The 12,140-nt window shown below is 41.6% G+C and overlaps 1 protein-coding gene across 1 annotated transcript; it reads right to left on the bottom strand.

The window, feature by feature from the left end:
* Positions 1-3,931: 3,931 nt before the first annotated feature.
* LOC109192146 (uncharacterized mitochondrial protein AtMg00810-like) lies at positions 3,932-4,969 on the bottom strand. Its single transcript, XM_019342735.1, has 2 exons — positions 4,814-4,969; positions 3,932-4,702 (listed from the first exon to the last, which is right to left on the bottom strand). Exons 1-2 carry the CDS (start codon positions 4,967-4,969, stop codon positions 3,932-3,934), a joined length of 927 nt encoding a protein of 308 aa, XP_019198280.1.
* Between the last annotated feature and the right edge of the window lie 7,171 nt (positions 4,970-12,140).

The following is a 12,140-nucleotide window of genomic DNA, read 5'->3' as shown; positions in this document are numbered from 1 at the left end:
CTTAACCAAAAGTCAAGGGTTCGATCATTGACTTTGGGAATGGAGCAGCCTTAAATCTCCAGGTCAGCTATCTCACTCAAAAGAGGTGCCTACAATTTAGCGAGGGGATTAGTCACAATTTTCGATGGTAGAAACTCTGGGTATACCCAAAAATGGATACTTATGATGATTGGTTGATAATGATATCATGGACTAATTATGGATTATGAATGTTAATACTCCCGTCGTCCCGAATCGGTTGTCTCATTTGCTTTTTGCACGCTTTTTAAGGAATTAAAGTAAATGCTTTGTGTTTTCCAATTATGCCTCACTTTTTTCACTTTTGGAAACAAAGCAAAAGTCATAAGGGTAAATTGGAAAAAGTAGAATGATGGTGATGTTCAATTTTGGAAAGATGACAACATTTTGGGACAAACTAAAAAGGAAAGTAAGACAGGTAAAATGGGACGGATGGAGTAATAATTATGGACTATAATGATTGATTAATTGTAATGGAATTATTGTACATTTATTTCTGAAGTAATTATTATTATGGTATTAAATGATGAGATTTGTTGTTGAAAGGGGAAGATGTTGGAAGGATTATGATGATTTAATAATGATAGCGTTATTTCTGAAAAGGAAGCTAGAATTTTATTAAATCAAATGCTCAATACAAGTAGGAATAGAAAAAAATCAAATAGAGGAACCAGTTTGAGAACGAGCAACCCTAGCAAGAACATGGGCAAACTTATTCACTGATCTAGAAATGAAACTAACTGACATTACTTCGAAGTGTCTTCGAAAATCATTGCATTCATTAATAACATAGCCGGCATATGATAAATTCACTGATGATCCATTAAAAAGATTGCACAACGTCTGACAATCAGAAAGCACCATAATCCGCGTACATCCTTTATCCTTGGCCCAAGACAAAGCTTCATTCACCGACATGGCTTTTGCAAGATGCACATTATTTAAACAACGAAACGATCCATCTTTTGCTGCCACATAAACACCATCCCCATATCTCTGATTACAATACCAAAGTAAGCTTCTTCAAATTTAGGATATAACACCGCATCCACATAAAACTTCAACAAGCCTTCAGAGATATTAGAGGTACTAACCGATAGAACATGAGTAGGAGTAATTGCATCAGAAGCCACCTCATTATGCATGATGTGCCATGCAATAGCAAAATGCAAAGCTTCAACCTGAGAAGGAGACCACACCCTCGGTGGCATAAACAATTTGTAGTATAACACTAGCACTTTCAAATATTTTCGTGTCCTTCGGTACTGTCTGGCCATATGTGTATTAGTAGTCGTGCGCACACTGAATTCCATGAAATTATTGGACGTATCAAAAATACCCACTGTAATCACTTTTCTTCAAAGCGTGCATGCTGCTGCTTTCCATAAGTGCCTGTGTACACTATGCAACAAGTAATACTTATAATAATACTAAGAAAAATAATAATAATAATAATAATAATAACCAAAATAATAATACTAATAATAACAGTAGTTAGAATAAGAAGCTTAATTTGTGTATACAATACAACCATTGATGCATAATATATGTATATAAAATGGAAATCTAGACCATACAGTCTTAAATGAATAAACAAATATTATTATTATTATATTATATGGGTTGGATCCTATGAGACCACCTTTGAAATTAATGGTTGAGATTGAATTAAAAATCTGATTTATATAAGGATATAATTAATACATATATAAGGGTGGCATTGTAATTTCATTTTGTTATTTGAATTTGGTTATAAATGAAATAGAATATTTTCTTAATTTAAACGGATCATATCCATAGTAGAATAAATTCTAGATTTTTAATTTTAAGTTTTTTTTTTTTTTTTTTTTTTTTTAAAACACTAGCGGTACATAGAAGAGTCTGCTACTGCTATCGGCTAGAGTGCACCCATGGATGAAGACCTCGCCTGTAAGTCACGCTCAATTTTTTTTTTTTAATTGTGATGCGTCGGCGTGTACCATTAGGCATGTGCAAAATGTTGTGTGTAACTGTTTCTTATGTGAGATCCTTTTTGCCGCGGGTGCGACCGTACTGGGTGGTGTGTGCAACTGTGTTTGGTCGCACTAACACAATTCTATGTTTGTTTTTAATTTTCCAAAACAATAAATTGAGTTGTAGGTGTGGTTAGAAAATCTACAAGTATAGTGGGATCAAAATATATGTGCATGAGTATTCCCCGAATGTCACTACACTATACATACCCCATTGCAACTCGAGGTTGAGTTCTTCACAAGATTGGTAGAATGATATGGGCAAAATGAAAAAAAGTGAAATTGAGATTCAGTTAGATTATTTTCATCTTGTGATATATAAATAATATTATAGTGTTAAACAAAATCAATATTCAATTTCCTAAACTTCTAAAAGCCTCACCATTTAAGAAAGATGTACAATGCATGTCTAGTCATGTTTTCTTGTCATTTTTTAATAAAGACGCATCCTTTCATGGGATTAACCAATCTACTCAGACTATGTTTGGTATAGTTTAACTTATAGCTTATTTTAAATTACAAATAAACAATAACCCCTGTTTGGTAAAACACGATGATGAAGCACTCACCAAATGCAGCGAATACTCACCAAATGCAGACAACTACTGATCAACTAAGCTTAGGGACTTTTCTGTCTTTTCCTAATCTTAGTTAGTTATAACCGTTCTTGTTTTCTATAAGAGTAGCTACTCCTTCTCCATTGTATTCTTGATACTGATTTTACACACCATACTTTTCAATACACAAGTCAGTTTCTGTTTTCTCTTCAACATGAGCCTTCATGTTCTCGTAGCTTGATCTGAGAAGATCCATCATGGTATCAGAGCTTCATAGAAGCTACGCCGCTATCGCCATGGCCGAAAACACAACCGGAAATGGAGATTGAGTCGAGCATGCAGCAGCTTCATCGAATCAGAGTTCGATGAACCAGCGCACTGATGAGTTCGACAATCCTTTCTACCTGCACGTTATAGAGAATCCTAACTTGATTCTCATTTCACCATTATTGACTAAAATCAACTATGCCTCTTGGAGCAGAGCAATGAGGATAGTGTTGGAGGTCAAAAACAAGTTCGAATTTGTTAATGGAGTCATTCCAAGCCCAACTAAGGCTGATCCGAAATATGCAGAATGGAGAAGGTATAACCGCATCGTATGTTCATGGATTTTGAGATCTGTCAGCCATACCATCGTAGGGAGTGTTATGTATTTCAACAAAGCCTCAGAAATCTGGAATGCTCTCAGCAAAACGTATTCACAGTCCGATCCTCATAAGATATCAGAAATACAGAATGTAATTTAAAAAATGTTCAAGGCAATATGTCTGTTAATGAGGATGAGAAGAGAATTTCAAAATCAATTACTGAGAATAACAGTTACAATACTAAAAGGATCAGATAACGTAACCTGCTCCTATCTAATAGCCTAGTCTAAGTCAAACAGACTAGCACTACATAAAATAATAAACCTATTACAATAGAAATAACATAATGAATAAATAATATTACTAACACACCCCCTCAAGCTCCAGGTGGGTGTGAGACTACATTGAGCTTGCCTTGGAGAGCAGCAAAGCGCGGGCCTGGTAGCGGTTTGGTGAGGATATCTGCCAGTTGATCTTTAGTGGATACAAAGTTGACAATAAACTCCCCGGAGGCGACTTTGTCCCGTACAAAGTGGCAGTCGATCTCAACATGCTTCGTCCTGGCGTGGAAGACGGGGTTGGCGTAGAGATATGTAGCACCCAAATTGTCACACCATAAAGTAGACGATTGTTCGGAGTGTAACCCAAGTTCACGGAGCAGGGACACAACCCAAGTGACCTCAGCTGCGACATTGGCTAAGGCTTTGTATTCAGCTTCAGTGGAAGAACGAGCCATGGTGCGTTGCTTCCGTGAGAGCTAAGAGATGAGGTTGTCGCCTAAGAAAACAGCATACCCACTAGTGCTCTTCCTGTCTACCAGGCAACCAGCCCAGACGAAATCCGAGAAGGCATGAATAGCCGTGGACGCAGAAAAGGAGATACGCAACCCATAGTCCAAAGTCCCTTTAGTATACCGCAGGACCCGCTTGACAATAACCCAATGCTCATCCGTGGGCGAGTGCATGAACTGACAGAGATGGTTGATAGCGTTTGACAGGTCAGGACGTGTGATAGTCAGGTACTGCATGGCCCCAACGATACGGTGATACTGAGTTGGGTTTTCATGTGGTTGTGATGACGGACTTACGACCTGGGACACAGCAGCTGGGGTTGTAAGAGGCTTGCAATCTATCATCCCAGCCCGGTTGAGAATGTCACCCATGTACCGTCTCTGCGATAGGAGTAGGCCACCGTATTCCCGTAGTGTTTCTATACCAAGAAAGAAACTTGGCGTCCCGAGGTACCGAATCTTGAATGCTACAGAAAGACGTTTGAGCATGACGTCAAGAAGCGCATAATCATTGCCCATCATAATAATGTCATCGACGTGGACAAGGAAGAAGACCCGAGATGTTCCCATTGTGTAGTGGAATAGAGAGACGTTAGTTTTGGATGGTAGAAAACCTGCAGAAACCAAGAAATCTTGTAGTCTCTTGAACCAAGCCCGAGGGGCCTGTTTGAGACCATACAGAGAACGCTGAAGATGACACACATAGTCAGGATGGGCTGGGTCCTCATACCCTGGTAGCTATTTCATGTACACAGTTTCAGTGAGATGGCCGTTTAAAAAGGCGTTGTGTACGTCTAACTGCCCTAGTGCCCAGTCTTTGGACACAACAAGAGAGAAAAGGAGTCAGACCGTGGTCGGCTTGACGATCGGGCTGAAGGTGTCAAAGAAATCTTCCTCGGCGACTTGGTTGAAACCTTTCTCCACAAGCCATGCTTTGTAGCGCTCAACTGACCCATCTGCAGTGTGTTTGGTGCGGTATACCCATTTGCACCCACTCACATTCATTGTAGGTTGGGGCGGTATTAGCTACCAAGTGCTGTTATGCAGCAATGCATTGAACTCTTGGTCCATGGCGTCGCGCCACTGGTGGAGGCCCACAACTTGCGAGTAACATGTCGAGTCAGTATCGGCAGTTAAGGCCTGAAATTGCTCATTTGTGCCCTGAGTCATGTGATGTAGGCGCATCACATGCCCATGGTCTTGAGGCACTGGCTTGCGTGGACCTCGTTTCTTAGCCCTTACGGTCTGTGTGAGACCCTCAATGGCCAGCGGTGCGGGTTCTTAAAGTTGCAGAGTGGGCCCCGGCGAGGGCGGAACAGGTACGAGAGGCAGGCCCGGATGTGTCACAACTGACCTGGATGCCCAAGGCATAGACTGACCAGTCTGTTGTGGTTTGTCCTGCATTGTTGAGTCTGAAAAAGGGAAAATAGACTCGTCAAATCGGACATGGCGACAAATATAAATTTTTCCACTTGTTAAGTCCAGACATCTATAACCCCTATAAGACGGTGGGTAACCTAGGAAGACATACGGGGTTGAGCGATACTCTATCTTGTGCCTATTGTAAGGGAGCAGATATGGGTAACACTGACACCTGAAGACTCGAAAGAAATTGTAAGGTGGAGGTGTTTTATACAGGCGGTAATATGGACTTTGAAACTGTAATGCTGAAGAAGGCAGGTAGTTTATAAGGGTTGTAGCTGTTTCGAAGGCATAATCCCAATATTCAAGGGGTACTGAGCCTTCGGCAAGGAGAGCGAGGCTGGTTTCGATTATGTGCACGTTCTGATGCTCAACCCTGCCGTTTTGTTCATGGGTGTAGGCGCAGGATTTTCTGTAGTTAATGCCAAGAGTTTGGAATATTTTATGTAGTTCTTGATATTCACCCCCCAGGTCGGACTGGATTGATTTGATAGAACGCTCAAATTGGCGTTCTACCGCGACCCGAAACAACTCAAAAGCTTTATAAATATCTGATTTCACCCGTAAGGGATAAAATCAGCAGAAACGAGTACAATCATCTACGAATAAAAGAAAATATCGAAAACCACTACTAGAAAGGAACGGAGCCGGACCCCAGATGTCTGTATACAACAAGTCCAGTACATTTTCACTAGATTTTAACACCCTATCTAAAGGAAAATGGGAGGCTTTCCCGAGATGACATGCGGTGCACGAACTCGTGGACTTGGACTTATTTCGATCAACCGGACAGAATTGCAACACTTTATTCAGAACTTGACTGTGAGGATGGCCCAATCTGCGATGCCACATCACGGGAGTGGTACGGGAAGTAATGAAAGCAAAATGAGACTACGGTAGCGGGAGCTTATACAAACCGCCAGAAGTGGGTCCTTTAAGTAGAATTGCCCGAGTTATTGAATCCTTCAAAACGAAACAATTTTTATGAAATTCAAAGAAAAAATCATTTTCGTTAGTAAATTTTTGAACAGATAACACCGGGACCGACAAATTTGGCACATGTAACACATTTGACATACGTAACAATTTAGACTTAGAAGGAATAGACGTGGACCCAACATGCGAAATATTTAAACCCGTACCATTACCGAATCGAAGTACGTCCCCACCATTGTAGTCCACGGATTGTGTCATCATGGAGGCGTCCGGCGTAGCATGAGCCGACGCCCCCGTATCCGGGAACCATGCGCTGGCCGACACCACCTCATCGCCGGAGACCACAACATTCGCCGAGTGCCGTTCATGGGTGGCTGCTTGGTGTACCTTTTATAACAATAGACCGCTGAGTGGCCGTTCGCCCGGCAGATTTGACACCGGAGCTGTCCGCCACCACGTCCGCCACGGCCTCGTCCGCCCCGATTTCCACGACCACGGCCCTGGTTGTTGGAGCCGTGTCGACCACCGGACGAGCCATCACTGGACTGGTTTCTGCCGCGGCCTGCATACATCGCTGTTGGAGGACCGCCGGTAGTGCCGCCACCAATCGCCGTCGGCAGTTCATCAGAGTAGATGAACTCCTGCGCCTGTAGAAAGTCAGCAAGTTGGGGAAGAGAGACCGGCTTACCATTTACTGTAAGAGAGGCCGCCATGGATCTAAACTCCGGTCGGAGCCCTCTTAAGACCCACAAATTCTGCTCATCGAGCGATAGTGGACGGCCGGCGAGCGCTAAAGCTTCGATGAGGAGCTGCGCTTGGCCGATGTAGTCCGTCGATGAGGAGTTGCCTTGCCGCGGCAACTGGAACTACCAAAGGAGATTGAGGCAGCGAGCGCGCGTGCTAGACCCCAAGGCGGCGGTGATGGAGTCCCAGACCTCCTTTGCCGTGTTCCGGCCGACCGCAAGGTGTAACACCTCGTCGGCTATGGAGGAGACGAGGAGCGACAGGATGGATTGGTCCTGCTTCACCCACAACCTGTACGCCGAATTCGGGACTTGACCGGTGGTAGCCACGCCGGATGCAGATTCGTCGGGAGGGGAGGAGGCGAAGGTCGGCGGTGGACATTCAATCTCGCCGTCGACGTACCCGAGTAACTCTTGACCCTTAAGGAACGGGACGAGTTGTGTATGCCAAAAGAGGTAATTCCTAGAGGTTAATTTAATCGACACAAAGTGGTATGCCGAGGAGAGGGGATTGGAAGTGGTGGCCGGCAGTGGGGCAGTGGTGGTGATAGTTCTTTCAGAAGAGTTGGTCAACATTTTTGGGTGGAGGAGAAAAAACTGGAGGATCTAACCTAAAGCTGAACTGATACCCAAATGAGAAGGGAATTTCAAAATCAATTACTGAGAATAACAGTTACAATACTAAAAGGATCAGATAACGTAAGCTGCTCCTATCTAATAGCCTAGTCTAAGTTAAACAGACTACTTAAAATAATAAACCTATTACAATAGAAATAACATAATGAATAAATAACATTACTAACAATGAGTACTTCACTAAGAGTAATGCATTATGGAAACAGCTGAATGCTTTAAGGCTTTTACTTTTATGTGAGTGTGTGCCTAGATGCTCTTGTACTCTTATGGAAAGGATGCAAAAGGAAAGGGAAGATGATCACATAATCAGATTTTTAGAATGATTGAATGATGATTATGAGACCATAAAGTCTGGAGTTCTGGTCATGGATCCCATTCTAGATATGGAAAAAGTCCTCAATATGACTCTGAATGTGGAAAGGAAGATCAGAGGGGCAATTAAACAGAAAGCCAGTGACCTCATTCAAGCTAATGCCATTCAGAATAGCCAAGTCTAGAATGCAGAAGAACAAGCTGTTGTGGCTGTTTCAACTTCTAATAATAAAAAGATGTTCAACACCAATGGAGGAAAGAACATACCTAAATGTACCTTCTGTGGCATGCTTGGTCACACCATTGAAAGATGTTACAAAAAGCATGGTTATCCACCTGGTTGGGTTGCAGGCTACAAATCCAAAAATAAGCAGACTCAAGACATGCAGCAGCTCCCAAACACCTCTGTGAATCAGGTTGGAGACATAGGATTGTCTACTGATCAAAGACAATTTCAAAGACTGTTATCTTTCTTGTAGAGTCAAAGCAAGGGAAATCAAGCCTCAACTAGTGCTGCTGTGACATTTACCACCTCTGGAATCAAGCCAGATTTCAGAGACTCTGTAGAGGACCATAATGAAGGTAACCTTTATATCAGTGCTGTTTTAAATTCACCTGCTATGTGGATAATAGATTTAGGTGCCACAGACCATATTACATGCTCTCTGGAATACTTTGAAATCAGTCACAAAGTCTGTGGAATTTTTGTCAAATTGCCAAATGGAGAAACAACAAATGTCACACATATAGGACAAATCAGGCTTGATAAGAATATACTACTCCAAAATGTGTTGTATATTCCATCATTTTCTTTCAATATTGTGTCTGTCAGTAAGTTGACAAAACAATCAGGTTACAAAATCATTATGGGAGCTGATCATTGCACTATTCAGGGCCCTCTTGGAACAGTGGATGGTTTTGCTAAGGAAAGGGAGGGGCTCTACTTGATAACTAACCCTCCTATCAAGAAGAAAAATCAGCATGCTGATGAAGTCTTCCTTAGCATTCAATGTAATGGTTTGACAGTTGAACTAGGGCATAACAGATTAGGGCACTATCTTGTTATTAAGATTCTATCTTTGAATGGAATAAAAATTGTTTCCCCTTTAAAACACTCTGAATTTGTGTGTGATGCCTGCCATTTTGCCAAGTACAAAAGGTCTGTTTTTCCTGTTAGCACTTCTAGAGCTGAGAGATGTTTTGATTTGTTACACATGGATGTATGGGGTCCCTTTGCTGTTGCATCCCTTAAAGGGGAACACTACTTCTTAACTATTATTGATGATTTTAGTAGGTTTACTTGGCTGCACTTAATGAGGAACAAGTCAGAAGTCAAAACTGTGTTCCAAAGCTTTTACAACTATGTATGCACACAATTTTCTGCTAAGATCAAGACAATTAGAACATATAATGGAAATGAGTTTATGATGACTACCTTTCTCAATGAAAAAAGAATTGTCCATCAAAAGTCTTGTGTATACACACCCCAGCAGAATAGAGTAGCAGATAGGAAACATCAACACATATTGAATATAGCTAGAGCCTTGAGTTTTCAGTCTGGATTACCTACAGAATTTTGGGGCCACTGTGTGATGCATGCATCATATCTCATTAATAGACTGCCAACTGAGGCAATTGATGGAAAGACTCCTTTTGAGCTGTTCTGGTAAAAGAATGAACTATGATCAGCTTAGATCTTTTGGTTGCCTGTGCTTTGGTGCCATTATCTCACAAGGGAGAAACAAAATGCAACTAAGGGCAAGAAAGTGTATTTTTTTTTTTGGGATTTCCAGCCAGTGTAAAGGGCTACATTCTATATGATCTAGTTGATATAGCTATTTTTGTCTCTAGGGATGTCAGGTTCCATGAACATGTCTATCCTTTCAAAGAACTGAATTCAGAAGTCAGTCTAGAGCCTACCATAACTGAGATGTTTAATCCTCCATTGCCCTTGGTCCCTATTTCTATTGAAGCAGAATCCATTCTCTTAGAATGCACAAACAGTCCTGTTGATCCCAGGCTAGGGAATGACCAGAATGGAGGTTGTGAATGAAAATGACAATGTTGAGAACATTGTGCATAATGATGAATTGAGCAATGACATAACCAGTGATACTGTTTCTTTATGACGGTCTATCAGTTTTAGCTGAGTAGCCACATGATGCAGCTTTTGGCAATGATTTACCATATCATACTGATCAACAACAAACTAGAAGGTCAACAAGAGTAAAGAACATTTCCTCCAGACTGCATGATTACTACTGTCATTCCATGATAACTGATAAACCAGATATAAGGACCTCTCCTCACTCCATAGATAAATTTATGTCCTTTGACAGTCTATCTGCTAATCACAAACTCTGTGTATCCTCCATCACCTCCACACATGAGTCTCAATCTTACCATGAAGTAGTGCATTATGAAGAATGGAAGAAAGCTATGCAGTCTGAGATTGAAGCATTAGTCTAGAATAACACCTGGATCCTAACAGACCTACCAGTAGAGAAGTTACCAATTGGCTGCAGGTGGGTGTATAAGGTGAAGCACAGGGCAGATGGCTCAATAGAGAGGTACAAAGCAAGATTAGTTGCTAAGGGATATACTCAACAACTGGGGATGGATTATATTGAGACATTTCCCCCTGTGGCCATGATGACTACTATAAAAACCTTCTTGGCTGTGGCAATTGCTAAGGGATGGGGATATTCAGCAGTTTGACATCAATAATGCCTTCTTGCATGGAGGCTTGGAGGAGGAGGTTTACATGGTGCTTCCTGCAGGTTTCAAGAGTGACAGACCTGATCAGGTATGCAAGTTACTAAGGTCCCTATATGGCCTAAAACAAGTTAGCAGACAGTGGAATGCTAAGCTCACAAAGGCTCTATAAGATGATGGTTTCCACCAGTCTACTGCTGATCCCTCATTATTCACTAAAACCTCAGGAACATCATTCACTGCACTCCTTGTATATGTAGATGACATCCTTGTAGCAAGAACAAACTCTGTTCAGATGAAGGATCTGAAGCACCTTCTAGACAGATCCTTCAAGATCAAAGATCTTGGTCAATTAAACTATTTTCTGGGAATTGAAGCTTTTAGAAATCCCAATGGCCTTAACCTCTGTCAGAGAAAGTACACTCCGGAAATTCTGAAGGAAAATGGTTTTTTGGAAGCCAAACCAGCTAAGACACCATTTACCACAGGACAGAGACTCACCAATAGTTAAGGGAACTTGCTTAATAACCCTGAAGTTTATAGAAGACTTGTAGGCAAACTCTTGTACCTGACAAATACTAGGCCTGATATATCATATGTTGTCCAGCAGCTGAGCAGTTTGTGGACAATCCTAGAGACACATAGCAACTCATAGGGTGCTGAGATTTCTTAAAGGCTCTCTTGGAAAAAGTTTATTCTATTTTTCAAGATCCCCTATAAAACTACAAGGCTTTTCTGATTCAGACTGGGCTACCTGCACAGAAACTAGAAGGTCTATCACTGGCTATTGCATTTATCTTGGGGAATTTCTCATTTCTTGGAGGACTAAGAAGCAAGCCACTATGTCAAGGTCCTCACCTGAAAGCAGAATACAGGGCTTTGCCTTCTACAACTTGTGAAATCCAGTGGCTTTCATATCTATTAGCGGATTTAAGGGTGAACATTACTAGTCCCATTGTTCTATATTGTGACAACAAATCTGCAATTGCTATAGGGGAGAACCATGTCTTCCATGGGCGTACTAAACACATTAAGATAGACTGCCATGTGGTGAGACAAAAAGGTTCAAGAAGGTGCAATCAAGTTACTGGCTATTCCTTCAAATAAACAGATTGTAGATGGCTTTACTAAGGGATTGCCTAAGCCCTTCTTTGATATTTTTCACTCTAAGCTGGGCTTGCAAGATCTTCATGCTCCTGCTTACGGGGGGGGGGGGGGGGGAGGGGGGTGATGAAGCACTCACCAAATGCAGACATCTACTGATCAACTAAGCTTAGGGACTTTTCTGTCTTTTCCTGATCTTAGTTAGTTATAACCGTTCTTGTTTTCTATAAGAGTAGTTGCACCTTCTCCATTGTATTCTTGATACTGATTTTACACACCATACTTTTCAATACACAAGTCAGTTTCTG

This window comes from Ipomoea nil, unplaced genomic scaffold (genome assembly GCF_001879475.1).
Source record: "Ipomoea nil cultivar Tokyo-kokei standard unplaced genomic scaffold, Asagao_1.1 scaffold1769, whole genome shotgun sequence".
Taxonomy (NCBI): domain Eukaryota; kingdom Viridiplantae; phylum Streptophyta; class Magnoliopsida; order Solanales; family Convolvulaceae; genus Ipomoea; species Ipomoea nil.
Note: the sequence above shows the minus strand (reverse complement) of the source record. Positions and strands in the feature narration are given on the sequence as shown.

What these genes read in the sequence shown, in the direction of transcription:
- LOC109192146 (XM_019342735.1), bottom strand. Translation starts at nt 4,969, where the DNA reads ATGAATGTGAGTGGGTGCAAATGGGTATACCGCACCAAACACACTGCA. An exon ending in CGATCGTCAAGCCGACCACG is followed by an intron (nt 4,703 to 4,813) that starts GTCTGACTCCTT and finishes TACATGAAATAG; the next exon opens with CTACCAGGGTATGAGGACCC.